At 42.2% G+C, this 25,780-nt stretch overlaps 2 protein-coding genes across 4 annotated transcripts; both read left to right on the top strand.

Moving 5' to 3' along the window:
• The first annotated feature begins 8,337 nt into the window (after positions 1-8,337).
• Positions 8,338-15,626, top strand: LOC112218250 (SIN3-HDAC complex-associated factor). Of its 2 annotated transcripts, none has more exons than XM_024378891.2 (6): positions 8,338-8,541; positions 10,820-10,947; positions 11,384-11,483; positions 11,611-11,734; positions 12,060-12,210; positions 12,476-15,626. In XM_024378891.2, exons 1-6 carry the CDS (start codon positions 8,353-8,355, stop codon positions 12,750-12,752), a joined length of 969 nt encoding a protein of 322 aa, XP_024234659.1. In that variant the 5' UTR covers positions 8,338-8,352; the 3' UTR covers positions 12,753-15,626. The 2 variants fall into 2 exon arrangements, with proteins under 2 accessions (XP_024234659.1, XP_024234660.1); XM_024378892.2 differs by lacking the exon at positions 8,338-8,541 and adding an exon at positions 10,163-10,242.
• A 5,450-nt stretch (positions 15,627-21,076) lies between these two features.
• On the top strand, positions 21,077-25,754 carry LOC112218257 (kxDL motif-containing protein 1). Of its 2 annotated transcripts, none has more exons than XM_024378904.2 (5): positions 21,077-21,282; positions 22,805-22,903; positions 23,434-23,586; positions 24,127-24,173; positions 24,561-25,754. In XM_024378904.2, exons 2-5 carry the CDS (start codon positions 22,809-22,811, stop codon positions 24,821-24,823), a joined length of 558 nt encoding a protein of 185 aa, XP_024234672.1. In that variant the 5' UTR covers positions 21,077-21,282; positions 22,805-22,808; the 3' UTR covers positions 24,824-25,754. The 2 variants fall into 2 exon arrangements, with proteins under 2 accessions (XP_024234672.1, XP_024234671.1); XM_024378903.2 differs by having other exon boundaries at positions 22,802-22,903.
• Positions 25,755-25,780: the final 26 nt, after the last annotated feature.

Raw genomic sequence — 25,780 nt, 5'->3', positions numbered from 1 at the left:
AGGAGAGGCTTCCGTCTGGCCACTCTACCATAAAGGCCTGATTGGTGGAGTGCTGCAGAGATGGTTGTCCTTCTGGAAGGTTCTCCCATCTCCACAGAGGAACTCTAGAGCTCTGTCAGAGTGACCGTCGGGTTCTTGGTCGCCTCCCTGACCAAGACCCTTCTCCCTCGATTGCTCAGTTTGGCCGGGCGGCCAGCTCTAGGAAGAGTCTTGGTGGTTCCAAACTTCTACCATTTAAGAATGAATGAGGCATCTGTGTTCTTGGGGACCTTCAATGCTTTTTGTATCTTTCCACAGATCTGTACCTCGACACAATCCTGTCTTGGAGCTCTACAGACAATTCCTTTGACCTCATAACTTGGTTTTTGCCCCTGTCAACTCTGTCAACTCTGAGACTCTGTATAGACAGGTGTGTGCCTTTCCAAATCATGTCCAATCAATTCAATTTACCACAGGTGGCCTCCAATCAAGTTGCAGAGACATCTCAAGGATGATCAATGGAAACAGGATGTACCTGAGCTCAATTGAGTCTCATAGCAAAGGGTCTGAATACTTATGTAAATAAGGTATCTATTTATTTATTTTTATAAATTAGCAACATTTTCTAAAAACTTGTTTTCACTTTGTCATTATGGGGTATTGTGTGTAGATTGATGAGGGAAAACATTTATTTAATCAATTTTAGAATAAGCCTGTAACGTAACAAAATGTGGAAAAAGTAAAGGGGTCTGAATGTATTGTAACTTTGTTTTACCTTTATTTAACCAGGCAAGTCCGTTAAGAACAAATTCTTATTTTCAATGACGGCCTAGGAACAGTGGGTTAACTGCCTGTTCAGGGGCAGAATGACAGATTTGTACCTTGTCAGCTCGGGGATTCGATCTTGCAACCTTGCAACTAGTCCACTGCTCCAACCACTAGGCTATGCTACGTGTATTTGTGCACTTTCTTTACATGTCTCGTCCTGTGTATTATTTAGGTATTCATGCACCTGTCTCCAATCATTAGACAACATGACAGAATAACCAACCAATTAAATGGAGACAGCAGGACCATCGTAGAGACAGTCCTTCATCACGCGGACTGTCTCTCCAGACTCGGCAGCACCATGGACATCGTGCTGGCAACTATCCTGCGCTTGGAGGGGAATGTGCAGTCCCTACAATCTCCAGCACCGGTTCCGGCACCAGCTCCACACCACAACCGGCCCCATCTGAGCCGGCCCGTGGAATACCCCTGTCCCTCCTGGAGTGCTTTCACAGAGCACCAGCGAGATGCAAGGGATTCCTTCTGCAATGCAAAATGTATCTCGCTCGCTATGCCGAGGCTGTCTCCGGAAAAGACAGGGTTGCCACCGTCATCTCGGCACTGACCGGATGGGTCCTGGACCGGGGGGCCGCGGTCTGGGAAACGGGCGGACCCGAGGTCGAGTCCCAAGAGCGCTTCACCCTCCTCTTCTGCTCTGTGTTTGATCATCCTGTGGAGGGCCGAGAGGGGGGTGAGTGCCTACACCGACTACGCCAGGAATCTAGGACCACCTCGGAGTTGGCCCTGGAGTTCCAGACCAACTTGGAGTACATCAGGGCAGTGAAGAGGCTAAACCCGAGACAGGCCAGGTGGGCTCTATTCTTCGCCAGGTTCCAAATCACGCTTTCTTACAGGCTTGAAGAACGTGAAGGTGGACGCCCTGTCTCGCCTCTATGACACATAGGAGAGAGAGGGAGAGGATCCCCATCATCCCTCTGTCCCGCATCATCGTGCCAGTGGTGTGGGACGTGGACACCGACATACGGCAGGCCCTGCACACAGAACCTGCACCTGCACAGTGCCCGGAGAACCGCATCTACATACCCACGGGTGTGCGGGACCGCCTCCTTGCCTGGAGGCACACGGCGCTTGTGTCGGGTCATCCTGGCCGTACATTCGCCTGCATGACTGAGAAGTACTGGTGGCCCACCTTAGCTAGGGACGCCCAGGTTTACATCTCTTCCTGCTCCATCTGTGCCCAGTCTAAGACACCCAGACACCTCCCTTTTGAAAAGCTCCTTCCCCTGCCGGTATCACAATGACCCTGGTCTCACCTCTCGGTGGACTTTGTCACGGACTTTCCCCCCTCCCAGGGGAACACCACCGTTCTCGTTGTTGTGGTCCGGTTTAAAAAGCTTGTCGCCTCCTTCCTCTGCCTGGGCTCTCGTCGACCATGCAAACCACGGAGGCTCATTTTACTAAGGTCTTCCTGCACTACGGGATCCCGGAGGACATTGTGTCAGACTGTGGCCCTCAGTTCACCTCAAGCGTATGGAAAGCGTTCATGGAACGCCTGGGGGTCACGGTCAATCTCACCTTCGGGTACCGTCCTCAAGCTAATGGGCAAGTGGAGGGGATCAATCAGGAGGTAGGCATGTTCCTGAGGTGTTACTGTCAGGACCGGCCGGGGGAGTGGGCAGATTTTCTACATTGGGCTGAGTACGCGCAAAACTCCCTCCTTCACTCCTCCACTAACCTCACTCCTTTCCAGTGCATGTTTGGGTATCAGCCGGCCCTGGCACCTTGGCATCCGAGCAAGACCAAGGCCCCTGCTGTGGACGAGTGGTTTCGGGACGCTGAGGAGACCTGGAACGCTGAGCACAATCGTCTCCAGCAGGCCGTTTGTTGGCACAAGAAACAGGCCAACCGCTACCGCAGTGAGGCGCCTGTCTTCTCTCCAGGCGACCGGGTCTGGCTCTCCACCCGGAACCTGCCCCTCCGCTTGCCCTGCAGGAAGCTGAGCCCGTGGTTTGTGGGGCCGTTTAAAGTCCTGAGGAGGGTTAATGAGGTAACGTACTGTTTGCAACTCCCTGCTGATTACCATATTAACCCAACTTTTCATGTGTCTCTCCTCAGGCCAGTGGTTCCTGGTTCCCTTGCTGAGGCTGGACCCAGTGACGACCTGCCTCGTCGTCTGGACATTGAGGGGGGTCCGGCATACTCTGTCCATGAAGTCCTGGATTCGAGATGTCGAGCAGGGCGTCTCCAGTACCTCATCGACTGGGAGGGGTACGGCCCAGAGGAGCGGTACTGGGTTCCTGCGGTGGACATCCTGGACGCTTCGCTGACCAGGGATTTTCAGCTCCGGCCTTCTAGGCATCACTGAACTGGATTCATTACCACCAACCCCGAACTGTCTTGTCTCATTACACACATCTGGTTCCCATTCCCCCTGATTAATATGTTATATTTGTGCCCTCTGTTCCCCATTGTCCTTGTCGGTTATTATTACCATGTCTGTTGGTCCTGTGAGTACCTATGCTGTTGTATCGGCTTCCATGTATTTGTGCACTTGTTTTACGGGCCTCGCCCCGTGTATTATCTAGAGGTTTAAACCTCACTCTTTTGTTTGGGTGGAGAAACTAAAAACCCCTATTACGTATTCCTGCGCCTGTCTCCGATCATTAGACAATGTGACATTTATCTGTGAATTCTGAAAAACTATCCAAGGATTGTTCCATAGGGTGGTGTTTTTAGGGAGGGATATTGGTTCTAGAATACGTTTAATATTCTTCCATGTTGTTATAGTGTTCTTAACTATGAAGTTGTTCATGTTCTTAGCTTTTTCCTTTGAAAATAGACATGTGAAAAGATTCTGGGGATGAGCATTACATCTTCAATGTGTACCCATTGTTCCACTTTAGTGCATTTAACTATACGTCATGAGTAAAAGCCTTGGATGGTGAGTTGATACAATTCCAAGTCTGGAAGGTTAAAACCACCCTCAGACTTAGGAAGATGTAAAACTTGCCATTTTATTCTATGAGTTTTATTTGCCCTTATAAAGTCTGTTATGACAGAGTATACTTTTTTAATGAATATCTTTGGTGGGGTAAACAGTATTACCGAGAATTCATATAAAAACTTTGGGAGCCATGCTATTCTGAAGAGGTTTATTCTACTTGTAAGATTAATGTGAGGATTGTTCCATTTAATTAGATCTGCTTTCATATTGTTGAGTAATGGCATGAAGTTATCTTTATATATTTGTTGTTTGTTGTCACTTATAAGGCATCCAAAGTATTTGATATTTTTTGTGGTTCACTTATAGGATTGCTGCAGATCATGAGTTATTCTTTTCTTTTTGCTATTGCCAATATTTTGTTTTTTTCCACTTTAATTTTATATCCTGAGATTTTCAGATATTGAGTTTTCAATATTGGTCAGGTATATTAGGAGATCCTCTGCAAATGAGTTTAGTTTATACTTATGTTTACCAATACTTATACATATTACGTTTGGTTCCTGACCAATGAATTTATGCAAGTGGTTCAATTGCCAGTGAAAACAGCAGGGGGGAGAGAGGACATCCCTGTCTTGTGCCCCTTTCTAAAGCAATTTCATCAGATAATATTATTTGTGTGTATTTTTGCTTTAGGACATTTATATATTTAGTTTTTCTAAGGACACAGAAAATAGAGGCAGTGGGAGAACCTATTCAAGTAAGTAAATATATTTTGAAAATGATTTTTTTCTTCAAGTTTACTTGCTAGCTTGCTACAGCAACTTAGTGTGCAGATTAACTCACATCAATCAAATCAATCAAATGTATTTATAAAGCCCTGATGTCACAAAGTGCTGTACAAAAACCCCAAACAGCAAGTAATGCAGGTGTATAAGCACGGTGGCTAGGAAAAACTCCCTAGAAAGGCCAGAACCTAGGAAGAAACCTAGAGAGGAACCAGGCTATGGGGGGTGGCCAGTCCTCTTCTGGCTGTACCGGGTGGAGATTATAACAGAACATTGCCAAGATGTTCAAATATTCACAGATGACCAGCAGGGTCAAATAATAATAATCACAGTGGTTGTTGAGGGTGCAACAGGTCAGCAACTCAGGAGTAAATTTCAGTTGGCTTTTCATAGCCGATTTAAAAAAAATTTTTTACATTTGTATTAACCCATCCACCCAGCTTTTTTGTTACATATACAGTACCAGTCAAAGGTTTGGACACACCTACTCATTCAAGGGTTTTTCTTTATTTTTACTATTTTCTAGATTGTAGAATAATAGAGAAGACATCAAAACTATGAAATAACACATATGGAATCATTTAGTAACTAAAAAAGTGTTATAAATCAAAACATATGTTATATTTGAGATTCTTCAAAGTAGCCACCCTTTGCCTTGATGACAGCTTTACACACTTGGCATTCTCTCAACCAGCTTCACCTGGAATACTTTTCTAACAGTCTTGAAGGAGTTCCCACAAATGCTGAACACTTGTTGGCTGCTTTTCCTTCACTCTGCGGTCCAACTCATCCCAAACCATCTCAATTGGGTTGAGGTCAGGTGATTGTGGAGGCCAGGTCATGTGATGCAGCACTCCATCACTAACACTCCATCCCTCTCCTTCTTATAGCCCTTACACAAATAACCCTTACACTGCCTGGAGGTGTGTTGGGTCATTGTCTTGTTGAAAAACAAATGATAGTCCCGCTGAGTGCAAACCAGTTGGGATGGCATATCGTTGCAGAATGCTGTGGTAGCCATTATGGTTAAGGGTGCCTTGAATTGTAAATAAATCACTGACACGGTCACCAGCCAAGCACCCTCACACCTCATCCTCCATGCTTCACAAAGATCATCCGTTCACCTACTCTGAGTCTCACAAAGACACGGCGGTTGGAACCAAAAATCTCAAATTTGGACTCATCAGACCAAAGGATATAAAAAATTATACTGGGGAATGAGTTCAGTGAGTTCAAGACATGGGAACTCGTTAAAAAAAAAAACTCAGACTGGGAAAATATATTTCGAATGGTCATCCAACTCGGAATTCCAAGTCAGGAACTCTGGCCTCTTTCTAGAGCTTCAACCTGAATCATGATGTCAGTGATCCTCATGATTCAACCTGGTTTTCCCCCAGAGTTCCCAGTTATCTTGAAAGCTCCATAAATCCAGAGAATGCCCGATTTTTATGACAAATTTTCATGACAAAATCTTCTCACGAAAGCCCGCCTCACCACTGTCCTGTTCAAGTGAGCACAGTACAACAAGGTATCATGACACAAGGCGAGACCCAGATGCAGATGGTTGGAGTCTTTCAATATTTATTAATCCGATAGGGGAAGGCAAGAGAATGGTCGTGGACAGGCAAAAGGGTCAAAACCAGTCCAAAAGGTACAGGCAGGCAGAATCAAGGTGAGGCCCGGCAGGATGATTAGGCAGGCGGGAAAGAAGTTCAGAGTCGGGCAGGCGTCAAAACCAGGAGGACAATCCAAAGAGAATAGAAAAGGGAGTATGGGGAAAAACATGCGGGTTTACTCAACTAACATACGAGACAAACTGGCACAGAGAGACAGGAAACACAGGGATAAATACACTGGGGAAAACAAGCGACACCTGGAAGGGGTGGGACAATAACGAGGACAGGTGAAACTGATCAGGGTGTGACACAAGGTGAGTCCAAAAATGCTAGACTTTGTTGACAAAATTTGCCCACCAGGACTGCTGCGGCACATTCCTGTTCAAGTGAGCACAGCACAACAAGGTGAGTCCAACAATGTATTGTATGCTGCTGCATAAATGATGTAATATGCCAGAGAGATATGTCTACTGTAGCTAAGAAAGAAATACTAATGTTGTGTAGTAAGGTGTTAGTAGCCCCTGTTCCTCACCATAATAATTTGGTCCCATTTCCCCTCGTAACTTAGCCTACTGTTCTGACTTGGTGGTGCACATGTAGCCTATAGCCTGTTTTAGAGAAATGTCATCATCAAATATTGTAAGAGCTTTCATTGTCTGCTTATATGTCCCCAATTATTTATCATATCATTCTGACTTGGTGTACAGGGAGAATACTGTAAGAACGGCCCATGTTCTGAATTCTGTCACTGTAAATTTTTAAAATGCCAAAAAATAGTTATATTGACTATGTCCATCCCAGCTCGCTCATTAATGTCTTCATCGAAATTAATGATTGCCTCTTATCCGCTCGTCATCCCCTTATGCCATACTTTGTCCATCTCAATTATCAGTAGAAACCACATTTGTTTAAGCAAGTCAGCCATATCAGCGATGTTCTTTTAAAAGGCAGTAAATTAGGCTGAATGAACTGTTTCACTGCCAGACAAGGCTCTATTGATAGCCAGGTGTAGCAGTGGTAAGGCGTTGGGACTGCTGTTTGGACTCTGCTGTTGGGACAGCTTTATGTAGGCTCTAACAGTTTGTGGGTACCGTTTGTCACTGTTATAGTGCAATTAATGTATTGTTTAGTGTTGTGTTGTGGCTTTTCTGGCATGCATCAACAAATGTACAGTTGAAGTTGGAAGTTTACATACACCTTAGCCAAATACATTTATACTCAGTTTTTCACAAATCCTGACATTATCTGATATTGGCAGAAAGCTTAAATTCTTGTTAATCTACCTGCACTGTCTAATTTACAGTAGCTATTACAGTGAAAGATTACCATGCTATTGTTTGAGGAGAGTGCACAGTTATGAACTTGAAAAGTTATTAATAAACCAATTAGGCACATTTGGGCAGTCTTGATACATTTTGAACAGAAATGCAATGGTTCATTGTATCCGTCTAAAACTTTGTACATACACTGCTGCCATCTAGTGGCCAAAATATAAATTGCGCCTGGGCTGGAATAATATATTATGGCCTTTCTCTTGCATTTACAAGATGGTACAAAAAAATACAAAAAAAAACGCATGTTTTTTTCTTTGTATTATCTTTTACCAGATCTAATGTGTTATATTCTCCTACATTCATTTTGCATTTCCACAAACTTCAAAGTGTTTCCTGTCAAATGGTATCAATAATATGCATATCCTTGCTTCAGGTCCTGAGCTACAGGCAGTCAGAGTTGGGTATGTCATTTTAGGTGAAAATGTTTTGAAAGGGGGGATCCTTAATAGGTTTTTAAATAGCTGGAGTAAAAAAAAAGTTGTATTTTTTTTTATTACTGCACTTTTGGAGCTAGGAACACAAGCGTTTCGCTACACCCGCATACCAATACAATTTGATTTGATAAAAAGTCAGATGTCAGTGAGTGGTTCTCACTTTTAAATAAATGTGTGTTGGAGTTACCCAGCTACACGAGTCCTTGTCCACTAAACGAGACCTAAGTCCAGTTACTAATGTTTTGTTATAACGGCCATTACTCAAGCGAATGCATTTTAACAAGCCATCTGGCGTTCCATAGTAAAAGACTGTCTCCGCCTCTTTGCTTACATTCTTCAACGTGCCATAGCAACGAAAGACGAGCCCCCTGTTCCCGCGCAATGCTCCCATCCTCATAACGCCAGCAGAGTGCATACGCTATGAAACGTCAGCCGTTTATGCAAATCAGGTTGATTGAAGAAAGTCAGAAAATGGAGGCGTGGATGGGGCGCACGCGCACTGAGTCCACAACTACCAAGTCCCATACACAGCGAGCTAGACATCAACAAGAGAGAACGGTATCTCGATGCTGTGGAATTGTGAGAGTAGTTCGGCAACATTGTAACGACGCGTGTTCAAGGTTATTAATTTGTATCAGCTACGTTCGACTTGCATTTAAGGTAAGAATTGTGTTGGCTAATGTTCAGGTCTAGGCTTCTCAAAATGTGCAACATTTTTGTGTCAGTTTGCTTGGCTATTGTAGGCTTCGAAACAAGCAAGCTCCGAGTTGTTTGGGCCACTTGACAAGGCGAACAATTAACATCGATTTTCACAGTTCGAAAAACAGAATTAATTGGCCTATAAGCCTAGCCTATTTATTCGTTTTTAACTTTTTTTTATATACCGGATTTAATAGGCTAGTTTAAATGGGAATTAAACGATTGCAGTAATATGCCTGTTTGTTGACTTCTGGAGGTGAACTAAATAAACCCAGTCTGCAACATATAAAAAATGGGCGAACAGCAGATTTAGGCCTAGGCATTTTATCCCCATTATTTCGAGTTATATAGTGGGTTGTATGGTGTCTTCCAGATTAATTCGTTTTTAGTTGTGATTCTTAATAGGTGGATTCCTAGCCTCCGAGTACACTTCGTTTGCAATGTTGAAATGTGCCTGTTCCGCTATTTATTCGACTGCTTACCGACGTAAGTAATAGCCAAGTTCGAGACCCCATCATGCCTGCCATTCCTACCAGAGATGGTGCGCTTTCAACACGCGGGCGATTGCTCTGTGTCAACACGGATGCATCTATCGCAAAATAAGTAGTAACCTAACCAAATGATAGCGACGAACTAAAAATGATAGCAAGATTAAACCACAATTTAAAGTAATTGATGTAGACCTACGTTGTCACTGTTAAAAACCGAAGCTTTGAACTTCGTGCGCATTTGGTGTTTGGAGTTGCACTGGCCAGTGACGCGACGTCACCTGAATAACAATGTGTAGCCTAAAGATCACATTACACGACTATTCCAAAGCAAAAAATGTCTAGTTTTAGAGAGGACTGTGTTGTTTTTATGTAAAAAGTTTGATAATGCGGTTGTGTCAATGACATAATCGAGTTTATGGACTCAGACGGTGGGTTGAAAGGTTCAGTTAAAATGGGTGCGCATGAGGCTGCTCTTGTGGCATGCTTCCTCGTGTAAGTGGGCGGGGAACGTATCGATTTACAGTAGTCTTTCTTCGGTGCTAAGGTTATTTTTCATCACGACCGTCTCGTTTCGTTTTTAAACATAGGCCGTTTTTAATGAAACGATGTTAGTCGGTTTTACAACTTTAAAATTCTAAATATCACAAGCTCCATTCCTCCCTCACACACCCCCTTTCCTCCTCCTCCTCCACACACCCCCTTTCCTCCTCCTCCTCCACCACCCCCTTTCCTCCTCCTCCTCCACACACACACACCCCCCTGCCTCCTCCTCCACACACACCCCCTGGCCTCCTCCACACACACACACCCCTTGGCCTCCTCCTCCACACCCCCTGTCCTCCTCCTCCACATACACACCCCCTCTCCGCCTTTGAAGTCTGTTGCCATGTAGAGTTACGTCACGTACTGTATTATCCTGCTACTGTCTGGTTGTGCCACTGCACTGTCAAGAGACCCGAAGGACTGCCACTTATATGGCAAAACAAGTAGACTGTAGGGGGCGCGGCTCACGGTTTTGCCGCATGATTATTTTGAAGGATTCCAAGCATCGTGATAGGTTTTGCATGGCAACGTAATATCTACTTCTCCTTTAAATGCAAATGAGAAATAACCCGTTCTTCCAAATTTTCTTCACATTTCTTGCACCACGAGGTATTCACACAAGCAGCAGGTCAGATAAACTTAGCTTATGCCTTGGTTATTTAATTTACTGCGTCGGTGCGTCTGTGTCTTCTAGCATCAAACTAGTTTACAATTTTGTCCTAGCTAAGGATATTTGGCCATAACGCTGCGGCAACTATGCAATGCAAATCTCCGAAGACGATATGAGCGCGGCAGCAGGGTGACATTATCTCTATGACAGGCAGACAGACAGCTGACCTATATTCGCTCCTTTTGGGTCAGGCATGGCAAGATGCTCACTTTCATCTGCTGCGCGTTATTTTTTCCTTTTAATTTAAAATGTATTTAACGCGCGAGACTTCTGAAAATTATTGATTGTCTATCAACCATTATTACAATAGTTAGCCTAAATGGAGGGGGGGAAATATTGAAGTTGTAACCTGTTGTTTCGCTGGTTGGTACACAGGCTGAATCTTTTGCAAATAAATAACTTTTGAACAAAATTGACCTCATTATTATATTATATATATATTATTATTATAGGCCATTTCCTTTCATCATGATTTGTACCATTTTTATTTTATTAAACTGCAAATGCCTTTGCTGTTTTGTGTTTTTGAAAACAGATGTTTGGCTTTCACAAGCCAAAGATGTACCGGAGTTTAGACGGCTGTTGCATCTGCCGCGCCAAGTCCTCCAGCTCACGCTTCACCGACAGCAAGCGGTACGAGAATGACTTCACGAGCTGTTTCGGGTAAGCAAGGATTTCTGACAGTTACCGCGCCCTTATAGCAGATTTCGACATCTATGCATTCTTGCAAAAGTAGAACGACTGCAGGCGTTGTAAAACATAAAAAATAAATTTAAAAAAGCAGTCAAAAAACAAACAAACTAAGCAGTCAATAAAATATCACATATTGAGTTCTGTTTCCATAGCACTCAGTGCATAATTATGCATGGGGCCTGTGCAGCAAATCGGTGGACTGCTGCCTCCCAAACACACTCTGAAAATTAACAAAATATTATTATCCCTAATGAGTGGACAGCTACATGTGAAATACTGTAAAATGGTCAGAAATTGTGTTCCTCCTGGTAAAGCTAAATGTAATGTCATTATGAACATCCGTAATATTGACATTGTTCACATGGTCCTGCTTAACCCATATTTCACATGTTTTCCCCCCATGTAGATTATGTGAAACTCGGTCTGGAGAAATCTGCAATGCATGTGTACTCCTGGTGAAACGATGTAAGAAACTCCCAGTGGGGTCTAAGAAAAACTGGAATCACGTAAGCTCCACATTTTTTTGTCCATATCTGCTCCTCACAACTCACCTGCCTGTTGGAAATGGTTAAGAAGGGAAAAAAAGTGTTGGGATCTCCTCTTCAATTTTTCTTTTCTTCTATCCTATCCTAGGTGGTTGATGCCCGAGGAGGCCCCAGCCTAAAGATTTCCTCCAGGCCAAAGAAACGGAAGTCCCTCTCCAAGAGAGCCATGCCAATCCAGATCAGCCGACTGCAGAAAGAGCTAAAGAGGAACAGTAAGTCCTGTTCACAGTGCCCCATAAACATATTAAGGTTTGACCACTTTTAGGTCCGTTTTGCGAATTCAGTAATAGATCAATGCAACCGTAACACCCAGTCTCAGTGCTTTTCAGAGGTTGAGGCACAGAGTCAGACAATATTTTTTTTCATTTCACAAGTATCTTTATAACGTAGACTAAATATCTACATAATCTGGAAGGTTGAGATTCAAACATTTTGCGAGATTTTACCAATCTGAACATACTCCTTCTTCAGTCTACCTAATGATGTACACTACAGCATAGCCTTCTACATCTATGGTTCTACCCCTCCCTCCTCCAGACTCTGATGCCCACAGCACCACGTCCAGTGCCTCCCCGGCCCAGTCTCCCAGCTACAGCAACCCTTCAGATGAGGGCTCCGACACAGAGCTCTCCCCAGGCTCCAGCCGCTCCCCTGTCTTCTCCTTCCTGGACCTCACCTACTGGAAGAGGTAAGGCCGCAGTCCCCTCCAATCAAAACACTGTGTCTGTAATATCCAGCCTGGAAGTGTCTTTGTTCATCTTCACCAGATGCTTTGGTACTCAGATAAGAGAGAAATGGGGAAAAAAAGGAAACATGAACAATCTAAGACTTAATTTATTTTATATGCACATATGCATTCGTCGCTGTAACAATAATTGACCATATCTTGTATGGCTGCGTAAACTGTATCAGTATTACATGAATAATCTCATGTTCCTTTGCTTCTCCTCCAGGCAGAAGGTGTGTTGTGGGATCATCTACAAGGGCCGCTTTGGGGAGGTGCTCATCGACCCTCACCTCTTCAAGCCCTGCTGTCGCAAGAAACGGCAGCGGCTGGAGGAGGAAGAAGTGGTGGTGGTGGAGGAGGTGGTGGTGAGGAAGGAAGATGAGGTGGTGAGGTCAGACAGCCAGGAGAGCTCAGAGAGTCCTCAGCTACAGGTCATCATGACAACATCTCAGACCAAAGTGGAGGTTGAGGAGGAAGACTGGCGATATTGCACCACAGTGTGAGCATCTTTGAGGAAGCCTACAGAATGCTTCTGGTTTACAAGCTCTTACAAGAAGTTACCGCTGATTGCCTTTAGTCAGCGAGTAGCTGAATCCCGTCGTTTTGTTTGTTTGGTAACTTATAGACTGACTGAGGCATATGGGCTAGTTTTTCCCCAATTCATCTGGTCTTGTTGTACTTAGTATTGTCCTGGGTTCGTCTTCATTAGGCTTGGGCATGCAACGGAAAATGTTTGAAAACGTTTTGCAATGGAAAATGAGCATTTATTATTGGGCAAGTCCATGTAGTCCACTCTGTGTTGCAAATCCATTTTCTTCCGTTTGGTGCCTTATGAACACAACCCAGATGTTTGGACACCTCTTGGTGTTTTTCTCCTTGACATAAAATGCTGTAGTTTTGACTGATCGGCAGAATACCTTAATTAACAGGTAACAGCTGTACAGTAGCACTTGTATTATCGTGAAACAAATTCACATTCACACTATATTTATCTATTCTGTATATATGGGCCTGTATGTATTTCTATAAGGGCCACGATCGAGAGCCTGTTCACAGCACCAACATCCAATACACCAGCCTTAATTTAGTGAGGGAAGGCAGTGCTAGTGTTTTGTCAGTGTTGGTACTTAGGGATGATATTAAGGGAAAATGTTCAAATTGAAACTTCATATTCATCATCTCCAGCACCACACCAACACCGGTGTGTAAAACTGTGTTTTTTGTGTTGTGTAATCAAAAAGATGCACACCAGAAAATATATTATTCTAGATGATGTCATCTGGTGCGCATCATGTCATTTTAACCAATTATGAGTTAGTAATTTTGACCAGGTGATGCTCCTGCTCAGACGTTGCATGCATCAACCAATGGTTGCGTGCCATTATAGCCACTGTGACATGGACTGGCAGATTGCTATAACATAGGTGGTTGCTCAATTGGTAGAGCAAGTTGTTTACAATACCAAATATCATGGGTTCCATTCCCACTAAGGCCACCCACATATAAAAGTGTCTGCTAAATGGCATATGTTTATTATTATTATTATTGTTATTATTATGTGGTTAGCTGATATGTAAAATACCTATCCAGGTGTAAGATCTGGCTGGTGTCAACCATTTCTAAAGTGTTTCCTGAATGATGTCCTCATCTTTTCTTACTACAAAATATAGAAATGGGCTGTTTTTATATATAGTATGTTGATGTTTGGGTGGTGGAGATGATGAATATGAAGTTGAAAATGGTGAAATGTCCCCTTTTTTTTAAGGCAATAGTTAGTGCTAGATGGGTAGTTTGCGTTTTCTCCAGCTTGTTATGTTAACGTTTGCAACGGAGGCCTAAGGTTTTCAAAATGAAGTAAAGCAACACTAGTGTGCTTTGCATAAATGCCGAAGAAATAACCCCTCTCATCCAGAAGATCTGTAGATCAGATGCATGAGTCAAATACGCTATTTCATGGCCTTAAAAGCATATTACTCTTATTTTCCAGACCCAATGCCCCAAAGTATTTTTTATTTATATATTACATATAAAAAATGTCTTCACCATATTATAAATCAGCAATAGTAACCTGTTCAGATCGTGAAATATTCCTCCTGGAGGCCTGGCTGGATACCATTTTGGTTATTACTGTCAATAATGGGACATGATTGTCATTACCACACACACAGTGGATCTACTGCAACAACTTAGAGCTACAATGCAATGAAATAACCCACATGAGCACAACTCTATCTGTCCCCCCTGTTGTCAAAAACTGTTTTTTTTTATTCTGGGGAATTGTTATCTTTTCTTTTTATATTCGATTTGTCTTTTGTCTGCAGGACTTCCATATAATTTAAACTTCATGATACATATGTCAATTCTATTGATCGTTAATTAGGCATTTTATACTTTTGAGGACTTACTATCATGTTCAAACTTAGAATTCATCATTCCTTGGTTAGTTAAGCAACTACTATATACTAGCCTACATTATCAAACAAACAACCAAAGCACACTTAAATTCATTCCATTTCAAATGCAAAACAGGTTATTTAGTCATTTATTTGTAACTTGAGTGGTATAAAAAGGACACTAAAATCCGTTTTTAATTATCCATACTATAGGGAAGATTGTATGTATATGGACATATTTCAATGGGGGGTTGAGGGCTTTCTAATTAAATGTTATTTATTTCATATTGACTCGGTACTGGTACTTCCTGTATACTGTTATAGCTGTGTTATTTTCTACTCCCTATATACAGCCATGTTTATTTTATTTGTTATTCACTGTATTTATTCCTTGTCACTATTTATTTTTTTCTTATTTTATCTCTGCATTGTTGGAAAAGGACCCATAAATAAGCATTTCACCGTTTGTCTGCGAAGTATGTGACTAATAAACTTTGATTTGTATTTGTGCATTTTCCCCATGTGACTATTCTGATGCTGGTTTCTCACTATGTAATAACTTAGATTTCACATTTGAAGTTCTGTGATATGGTTAGCATTTAAAGCAATCAGTCTAGTCTGAAATTGTGAATTATTGGGAACAATACTTTTTTATCAACATTAATGTGTCGTAATTTATTATGTAATATACTGTACAATAACTTGATTGGACCTGTATCTTTATCAGGTATCCAGCCTGTTGAACTATGAATTTCAATGATTTGAGGTAGCCTATATTCCAATTTTACTTTCCTCTCATCTTTGCCCTGTAATGTTGCATATGACCTGCAAGTCTAATCTTTGCTTTAGTGCTTCATGTATGTATTGTAGCTATGCAATTGCATTTATTTACCAAGTTAGATCTAGACAAAGCAATGTTTTGTGTTATATACATGATGTAATTTTTTTGTACTAGTCTTTCAATAAAAATAATGTGATTTTTGAGTCAGAATTTTCTGTTTTGCTAAAAACCTTGGACTTTTATCCTGTTTTGGGGTAGTTTATACTCCTAAGCTCATCACAATGCACTTTCACCATCCTATGAAGTTCATAACTTATTTCATCAGTAGCCTAATAAACTTCATGCTTTCCCGAGTTGTAGCAATATATACAGTTGAAGTTGGAAGTTTACATACACTTAGGTTGGAGTCATTAAAACTCCTTTTTCAACCACTCCCCAAATTTCTTGTTAACTATATTTTTTTCCAAAAATGGTTTACAGACAGATTATTTCACTTATAATTCATTGTATCACAATTCCAGTGGGCTTCTGGTGGATGTATTTCAAGGCCTACCTTCAAACTCAGTGCCTCTTTGCTTGAAATCATTTGAAAATTTAAAGAAATCAGCCAAAACATCAGAAAAAAAATGTGTAGACCACAAGTCTGGTTCATCCTTAGGAACAATTTCCAAACACCTGAAGGGACCCTGGTCATCTGTACAAGCAATAGTACGCAAGTATAAATACCATGGGACTACGCAGCCGTCATACCGCGTTCTGTCTCCTAGAGGTGAATGTACTTTGATTCAAAAAGTGCAAATCAATCCCAGAACAACAGCAAAGGACCTTGTGAAGATGCTGGAGGACACAGGTACAGAAATATCTATATCCACAGTAAAACGAGTCCAATATCGACATAACCCAGAAGGCCACCCAGCAAGGAAGAAGCCACTGCTTCAAAACCGCCATAAAAAAGCCAGACTACGGTTTGCAGTTGCACATGGGGACAAAGATCGTACTTTTTGGAGAAATGTCCTCTGGTCTGATGAAACAAAAATAGAACTGTTTGGCCATAATGACCATTGTTATGTTTGGAGGAAAAAGGAGGCTTGCAAGCCGAAGAACACCATCCCAACCGTGAAGCACAGGGGTGGCAGCATCATGTTGTGGGGGTGCTTTGCTGCAAGAGGGACTGGTGCACTTCACAAAATGAATGGCATCATGAGGAAGGACAATTATGTGGATATATTGAAGCAACATCTCAAGACATCAGTCAGGAAGTTAAAGCTTGGTTGCAAATTGGTCTTCCAAATGGACAATAACCCCAAGCATTCTTCTACAGTTGTGGCAAAATGGCTTAAGGACAACAAAGTCAAGGTATGGGAGTGGCCATCACAAAGCCCTGACCTCCATCCTATAGAAAATTTGTGGGCAGAACTGAAAAAGAGTGTGCGAGCAAGGAGGCCTACAAACCTGACTCAGTTACACCAGCTCTGTCAGGAGGAATGGGCCAAAATTCACCCAACTTATTGTGGGAAGCTTGTGGAAGGCTAAACATTTGACCCAAGTTAAACAATTTAAAGGCAATGCTACCAAGTACTAATTGAGTATATGTAGCCTGGTTCCCCCTCATAGCCTGGTTCCTCTCTAGGTTTCTTCTTAGTTTCTGTCCTTTCTAGGGAGTTTTTCCTAGCCACCATGCTTCTACACCTGCATTGCTTGCTTGCTGTTTGGAGTTTTAGGCTGTGTTTCTGTACAGCACTTTGTGACACCAGCTGATGTAAGAAGGGCTTTATAAATAACTTTAAATCAACTGGCGAAACCTAGCCAAGTTAATTTACTTCTGAAACGAGACAAAACAAAGGCTACAAAACCTTTCCATACAAACAACATCTGTTGGACAGTGATAATCGTATCATAATCGTATCATATTTCTATCTGACAGATAACTAAAGGCTAGAATTGATCTCAATCAGGTTCACGGCAATATGTATTTAGATCTTCTTGAATTAGTGAATTTGAAAAGATTGTGTTAACAGACTATTAGCCTTTTTTTGTTATTTCTGTCAATCAAAGCATATATTCTGCCGAGAGGGGTGCTCTGTTGAGTTTTGACCCATGAGAAAATAGATGTGACTGGCCTATTCAGCTTCAGCTACTAACCCTCCTAAAATCTAATTAGAAATGAGGAGGTGTTTTTGGTGTAGCAGTAATGTTATAGCCCTACTATTTTATGTTATTATATTTGGTTATGTAACATGCAAATGAATCATTTAAATCTGGCGAGACGTTGATTCTTTGATCTAACTTTGCTAAACGAGCAACATTGTTAGAACAGATAATATATTTGTTGCGTAGGCAACAGATCTGGACGAAATTGCATTGTAAACGAAAGGACTGAAAGAACGTTTTAACCCGAAAGGTGCTGAAAGGACAGAGCCAGGATTGCGCAATGACGTTATAATGAAAGAAGTTTACCCAAATTGTGATGCTGAAGAATAGTTGAAGGATAGCTCTGCCATTCGGCCAGTTCAGGAACATACAACAATAATTTGAAGTAGGCCTACAACTAGGCTATGTGGTATAGATATTTGTTGGTAAATACAAATAGCCTACCGCTTAATGTCATTGCAGTGTTTGCAAGGAGAGCTTTATTGCAAGTAGGCATTTCCTTGTATTGTGTAGTTTACAAGCTGTATCATAAATAAGCGTTGATTCGACTAGCTTGAACACGTGACTACCCTATTACAGAATAGAATAAAACAGAGAAGTGAACTATTAATTCATAGAATTGATTTGCATAGATAAAAAAATGCGATCAAATCATTTGGCCAAGTAGTAAACATAAATCAGTACAATGTAGAATTGCACAGCCATAAAATCTACTTGTTAGTGTGGTGCATTCCCGCCACAGGAGGTTGGTGGCACCTTAATTGGGGAGAACGGGCTTGTGGTAATGACTGGAGCGGAATCAGTGTAATGGTATCAAATACATGGTTTCCAGGTGTTCGGTTGCATTTCATTCGCTCCGTTCCGGCCATTTTTTAGAGCCGTTCTCCCCTCCACAGTTTCACGTCTGAAAACTAGAACCTAAATGCATTATTAACTCCAACTTGACCCAATTTACATTTCCAATTGCCCACACTGACATACCAATCTAGGCTAAATATACTAAACAAGGCTACAGCAACTTCCAGAGAGGGTCAGGCTTCTTGGGCTTTGCGGTGGCCACTCTGGTTTGCGTGTCCTCTGCAAAACGGCATTGCCTTAAGCAAGTGGTCACACATCGTTCTGGGTTCCACATATCGTTCTGGGTTCCATATATCGTTCTGGGTTCCACTGCACAAGAGGGGTCCATGCAGTTTTAGGCAGACACAGTGATTTGTTTTTGTATAGATTTTTTACCTACCACCATTTACCTACCTTAGGCTACATATTCATTTCGTTTGTCATTCTATAGTTTTTCATTGACATTTACTGGTAGGGCCTAGTTAAATATAATTTAAAAATATATTTTTTTGTAATTCATTTTCCCAAAATAGTTTAACCGTGTATTCTCGAGTCAAATAGAAAACAGTGAGGGAGCGCAGCTCCTCTGCGCTCTGGCAGCACTACACCCATACATTTAAATGTTAAACATGTATTTTCATTGTTAGAGTGGCCACTATCTGGTCAATATAATGTCAAATCTGTGTCAAAAGCAATTACTTTTCCCATGCGACCCCCAGTTCGGGTCGCATATGATTAGTTAGACCTAGAGTCAGGGTTGGGTAGGTTACTTTCTAAATATAATCAGTTACAGTTACTAGTTACCTGTCCAAAATTGTAATCAGTCATGTAATTGTGGGATTACCCAAACTAGTTACCTGTCCAAAATTGTAATCAGTCATGGAATTGTGGGATTACCCAAACTCAGTAATGTAATCTTATTACATTCCGTTACTTTTAGATTACTTTCCCTTCAAGAGGCATTAGAGGAAGAGAAAAATGTATGTTACCAATTGAACAACATCTATTGCAGGATAAATCCATGTTAAAGTTTACATAGCTGGCCATAATATGGATGTTAAATTTTACTTGATGGGTTGGTTATGCAGGCTTCTTCTAACCCATCGCTTTCTACTACATATAACAACACGATTAAATTATATCTTAACATTTAAACCCAAAGTCTATCAGAATTCCAGTCATTCCAATAAATTCTTGGTCTTCAAGAATAGGACTTGGAAATATGGAAGTATAGATTAGCCAAATTGTTTTACCTGAGCATGACCCCAAAACTAAGGACTTATTAGCCAGCCCTACTCTGTTGTTTATGATTTTGTTATGGAGGACTGATTGGGCTCATTGATTCGAGTTGAAAAATAAATGCTGCACTCGTGGAATGGCATGCTTTGAGCTCTACTGAAAAGTGCTATTTACATGTGAAAAATGAATGCCATATCCTGCATTTGTTATAGGACTATTGTTAACCTTTTTGTTGGTGACACTTTGAAATCTTAATAACATTCAGCTGTTTAAAGGGCAAATCCACAGATGAAACAATAACCACTCTCAGATTAATAGACAGCGCTATGGATGCAAGGATTGACCATCCATGATATAAAAATGATTGATAAGTCCAAAAACGGATGTAGCAACTACAGATTGCCGCTTTAAGTCTATCAAAAGTGTGCAAGTGTGAGCATGTGTCCCTTAGGGCTATTCTTTTTTATCAGCATGAATTAAATTGAGCAATAAAAGCCCCACTTTTATTCCATGGGTTTGGATCCGCACTATGCAGATGTGGCAAGAGCGCATTTTTCACTGGCTGTCCACTGGTTTCCAAAACAATGATTGATAGGCAGTTTAAACATCTTGAATTCAACCATTATTGGGTTCAAATACACATTTAGATTTGTGAACAGCCATCCACAACAACCACAATCGGTAAAGCGCAAATAGCTAAATGAGAGAGTGTGTGAGAGAGTGTGTGATCAGTGTGATTCACATCGATGCGCTATGTAGATATCAATAATAAGTGATATCCGTATCGCCGTAGACTACACAACTGCTGTCACCCTTACATCCAAGCGTTTATTCAAATTGATCATCTTTGGATGCCGACAGCAGTCCCACCATTGGAAGACATAGCTTGGACTGTAGCCTACCAAAGCCTATTCCTGCTCTTTTCCCGCGATCCATCAAACACATTTGGTGTGACATCACAAGTCAGAGATCATAAAAAAATATTTCACACTTCTCTGTTTTCTTAATGACATTCAAATCAGCATTGAAAAAAGGCGCAAGTTTAAGTTTGTTCCACATGTGGTCAGATTTGCTCAAGTCGAACAAATTTAAACTTGCGCCTTTTTTCAAAACAGAGAAGTGTGAAATATTTTTTTTCGCAAACATCCTTTCTGAATTTAAAAGTAATCCTCGAAGTAATATGGTTTTTCAAAAGTATCTGTAATCTGATTAGAATATTTTTGCAAGTAATGTAAAGACTACAGTTACCGTTAACGGATTACATGCAAAAAAAACACACAAAAAACGGTAATACATGTAATCCGTTACCCTCTAACCCGTCCTAAAGTTCTAAAAAAGGTAAAAACAATTATAATAACTACCTTTGGTTTGCTGTGATTGCCATAAATCCACCGGAAATGACAGATATTCCTTTCCTATGTCACATGATCAACATTTCCACAACACGGAAGTGCGGTGCAGCGTAGCGTTCTGTTTCTCCAGAAATAAATGTTTCTCTTTGCCACAGACTGCAAAATTACATCTAGCTCCAGTTATGAAAGTGAATGTCAGTAGCTTAATGTAAGAGTGTATATTGCCATTCAAGTGTTGAAGAGAACTCACGGATATAACGAGTTTGGGACATATCTAATCGTAAGTATGTTAGGCTAGCCCTGCTTATCGTTACCACGTTTGTATAACTAAGCTCGTTCTGTGTGACGTTACGTGTACTGTCTGTCTATAGTCTAGTCCATCATAGTTAGGTAACGTTAGTATGCTGGCCAGCTAGCTTTAGCACACTGAACAATAATATAAACGCAACGTAAAGTGTTGGTTTCATGAGCTGATATAAAAGATCCCACACATTTTCCATACGCACAAAAACGTCTCTCTCAAATTGTGAACAATTTTGTCACACAACACATGCCACAGCTGACTCACGTTTTGAGGGTGCGTGCAATTAGCATGCAGACTGCAGGAATGTCCATCAGGGCTGTTGCCAGATAATTTAATGTTAATTTCCCTACCATTATCAAACGTTGTTTGGCAGTATGTCCAACCAGCTTTAAACTTGTAACCATGCCAGCCAAGGACCTCCACATCCGGCTTCTTCACCTGTGGGATCGTCTGAGACCAGCCACCTGAACAGCTGATGGAACTGTGTGTTTGCACAACCTAAGAATTTTGGCACAAAAGGAGGGGAGTTAATCTGCGTGCTAGTTGTTCTTCACCAGGGTCTTGACCTGACTGCAGTTTGGCGTCGTAACCAACTTCAGTGGGCAAATGCTCACCTTCAATGGCCACTGGCACGTTAGAGAAGTGTGTTCTTCACGGATGAATCTCGGTTTCGACTGTACCGGGCAGATGGCAGACATGTGGGCGGGCGGTTTGCTGATGTCAACTTTGAACAGAGTGCCCTATGGTGGTGGTGGGGTTATGGTATGGGCAGGTATAAGCTATGGACAACAAACACCATTGCATTTTATCGATGGAAATTTGCTCAGACATTGTGACGAGATAACGCACTGCCCCATGTTGCAAGTATCTCTACACAATTCCTGGAAGATGAAGAAATGGCCCATTGAGCATGTTTGGGATGCTCTGGATCGATGTGTACAACAGTGTGTTCCAGTTCCAGCCAATATCCATCAACTTTGCACAGCCATTGAAGAGGAGTGGGACAACATTCCACTGGCCACAATCAACACCCTGATCAACTCTATGTGAAGGAGATGTGTCACACTGCATGAGACAAATGGTGGCCACACCAGATACTGACTGGTTTTCTGATCCCCACCCATACCTTTTTTTAAGACATCTGTGACCAACCGATGCATATCTGTATTCCCAGACATGTGAAATCCATAGCCTGATTGATTTTATTTTGAGTGATTTCCTTATATGAAATGTAACTCAGTAAAATCTTTGAAATTGTTGCATTTTTATATTTTTGTTCAGTGTTAAGCAAGCTAACAGAACGCATAATAAGCCTTGTATCTTGCCAGTGCTAACAATGTAACTGCTTCATAGCATTTCTTGACTACGATAGGCCTGCTCCCTAGCAGGCTCATATGTGTTAGCTAGCTATTTGTTATAATTTGTCATGCAAACGCCTAGCTGTTTGCCATTAATGTACTCACAGTGTTGATGGTAAATGCTTTCCATTAATCAGCAGCACCATGGAACCCACAGCTTCTGGAATGTTCTGTAACAGAATGCTTAGCATGGTAAACTCTGAGGATGTCAACGCCATCATCCAAGCCCAGAGGCACATGTGAGTAACAGTCCGGACTGCTGCACAGAGCACATCCTATATCTGCTGGGAGCATTGATATTTCTCACCCAGAGCAAGGTTTCCCAACTCCAGCGCACATTTTTGTTATTGCTCCGAACAAACGTACCTCATTCAACTTGTGTGCTTGTCCAGGGCTACAATAAAAAGTTGTACTGTTGGGGGCATTTGAGGACCTCAGTTGGGAAACACTAACATGGAGAGCAGACTAGCTGGCTGCATGGGGTCTTGATGGATGGCCTTGCACTCGCTGTGATATGTTACAATAGTCAAATACAGCACAACATTGGTTCATTTTGGGTCAATCAGATCTGAGGTGATTTTATTACACCAACAAAACAGTCTAGACCTACTCATTTCCTTGACACTCAAGCCTGTTACAGTCAGCTTGTGCAGACTGGCAAAACAGGCACAGCTTTGCCAAAGACTAACACAAATAGGACACCATTAATTTAATATTATCGATATAATAGAGCCTATTTTATCTTGCTTGTCATTGGCTCCTCTCCCAGGCTGGACCGCTTTGAGAAGACCAATGAGATGCTGATCAACTTCAATGGACTTTCCAACGTGCGGCTGCAGCAGATGAACGAACACTTCCTGCTTCACACGCGCACCCTGGTGGAGATGAAGAAGGACTTGGACAGCATCTTTAGGAGAATCAGGTGATGGACCCATCCTAATACCTCCCCCATTGTCTTCTGACAGATGGCGTCATTCTGACATGACACGCCATTGCCGTCACGCTATCTGACGTAAGACAATGAGGCTACCCTTAGACCCGGCCTCTAGACTCCTTATACCCTACATACAAAAACATCCCCAAGCCTTACCCTGAAATCCTTTCTGTAGATCTGACACGGGTTGGATAAGTGTAAACAATATGGTAATGTCTCCACCCAGCCTATCGGGACAAGATGGGAACTACTTTCATACCTATCAAATTTTCAGATCTACAGGAAGTGGCAAGGGGAAGTGGCAAGGGGTTGTTTAACAACCATTTTCTTGGTGGATTGTATACTTCCTCCAAGTACATATTATCCTAACTATGAATGGAAACTTTCATCTGACTGTGACGGCCAGTCACATACTGTCTCTTGTCCAATTTTCACTCTAGCTCGTGGGAGTAGTCACAAAATTATAGCTCTAACCTTGGTTTCTTTCTTTCATAATCCACATATTCATGGCTTTATCTGTCCACGCAGGACTTTAAAGGGCAAGATCGCCAAGCAGTACCCAGAGGCCTTCAGCAGTGAGTTTGACATTTTACAGTCATGACGGCGACATTGGCAGACAGACAAGTTGTTTACTGTAAATAGTTGCACATTCAGGCATTTTTCACAGTACAGTAGTTTACGCGTCTTGTTAATTAGATCTACACATATCCGACACTTTTGAAAGTATTTGACGTAACGTAATTCAATGTTTTGATTCCATATTCATTAAGTCTTTCTCCTCAGTGCCTCTGAGGGGGCATCTTAATATTATTAAGTGCTGTACTTTGTTCATTCATATGCACAATGGGGAAATAAATTGGTGGTGAATTGCTTTCACCTGTGATGTTTTTTTTCTCTCCAATTAATGTAGAATGGTGGCTACTTTAGACTATCGAGAGTCACCCTGAGTCTCTCCCTCACAGACGCCCACGAGTCGCCGGTCCTGGAGGACGACGAGTTTGATCCCATCCCGCCCAGTGTCGCCACGATGATCACCGCCACCATGTCGGAGCAGAGCACCGAGTCATGTGACACGAGCCCTGACATCATTTCCCCGAATGTAAGCCGGTGTTCCGAAGACCTCTCCCAGGAGCAGGCCGACACGCCCACCTCTGACCAAGGCCTGCCTAGCCCTGAAACGGACATGCTGAGGGACGAGGGCCCGGACTCAGTACCTGCAGAGTAGAGCCTCCGTAACCCAGGCTTAGAGCTCTACTCAGTACCTGCAGAGTAGAGCCTCTGTAACCCAGGCCTAGAGCTCTACTCAGTACCTGCAGAGTAGAGCCTCTGTAACCCAGGCCTAGAGCTCTACTCAGTACCTGCAGAGTAGAGCCTCTGTAACCCAGGCCTAGAGCTCTACTCAGTACCTGCAGAGTAGAGCCTCTGTAACCCAGGCCTAGAGCTCTACTCAGTACCTGCAGAGTAGAGCCTCTGTAACCCAGGCCTAGAGCTCTACTCAGTACCTGCAGAGTAGAGCCTCTGTAACCCAGGCCTAGAGCTCTACTCAGTACCTGCAGAGTAGAGCCTCCGTAACCCAGGCCTAGAGCTCTACTCAGTACCTGCAGAGTAGAGCCTCTGTAACCCAGGCTTAGAGCTCTACTCAGTACCCATAGATTAGATAGAAGCAGCAGGAGGTCAATGTGATTGATTTGGCTTTTAGAGTTTTGGCCAGTTATCTGGTTTGTCGGGTTTGAATCAGTAGCTGATTTGATAGTCAGGATTTAAACCAGCACACTGACTGCTGTTCACTTGTAAACGCCAAGATTGTGTCCAAAGATCCCTTTTGTTAGACACGCTTGTCCATCACTCGCCACTAACAATGAAGAAGATACTTGAATGTGTGTTGTGGTTGTGAAGAACTGAATCTTTAATTACTGACCACAGGAGGACTGCACCCAGCTAGTCATTTGTTTGTATGCACAGGAGTCGCTCTCTCATTAATAATGGTTGAGCTTGGAAATATGCACTCGTTTAAAGAGGTAGTGAGCTTTGTTGGTCATGGGTAAGCCTATTGGAAGCCAGCTAATCACAATAGTACGGCCTACCAAAATATGTTTCAATTTTTTTAGTGACTGACCTCTGTGTTATTTGCCCTATTAAAACTAGAGCCTGACCGACATGGTTATTTGGGTCCGATTTTTGG

This window comes from Oncorhynchus tshawytscha, linkage group LG19 (genome assembly GCF_018296145.1).
Source record: "Oncorhynchus tshawytscha isolate Ot180627B linkage group LG19, Otsh_v2.0, whole genome shotgun sequence".
NCBI lineage: Eukaryota > Metazoa > Chordata > Actinopteri > Salmoniformes > Salmonidae > Oncorhynchus > Oncorhynchus tshawytscha.
The sequence above is the reverse complement of the archived record's forward strand: the minus strand, read 5'-3'. Positions and strand labels throughout refer to the sequence as shown.

Excerpts from the sequence above, each read along its gene's own strand:
- LOC112218257 (XM_024378904.2), top strand. The coding sequence starts at position 22,809 with ATGGAACCCACAGCTTCTGGAATGTTCTGTAACAGAATGCTTAGCATG. Across the intron at positions 23,587-24,126 it reads AGCATCTTTAGGAGAATCAG|GACTTTAAAGGGCAAGATCG; the intron begins GTGATGGACCCA and ends CTGTCCACGCAG. Across the intron at positions 24,174-24,560 it reads GTACCCAGAGGCCTTCAGCA|ACGCCCACGAGTCGCCGGTC; the intron begins GTGAGTTTGACA and ends TCTCCCTCACAG.
- LOC112218250 (XM_024378891.2), top strand. The coding sequence starts at position 8,353 with ATGGAGGCGTGGATGGGGCGCACGCGCACTGAGTCCACAACTACCAAG. Across the intron at positions 10,948-11,383 it reads GACTTCACGAGCTGTTTCGG|ATTATGTGAAACTCGGTCTG; the intron begins GTAAGCAAGGAT and ends CCCCCCATGTAG. Across the intron at positions 12,211-12,475 it reads GACCTCACCTACTGGAAGAG|GCAGAAGGTGTGTTGTGGGA; the intron begins GTAAGGCCGCAG and ends CTTCTCCTCCAG.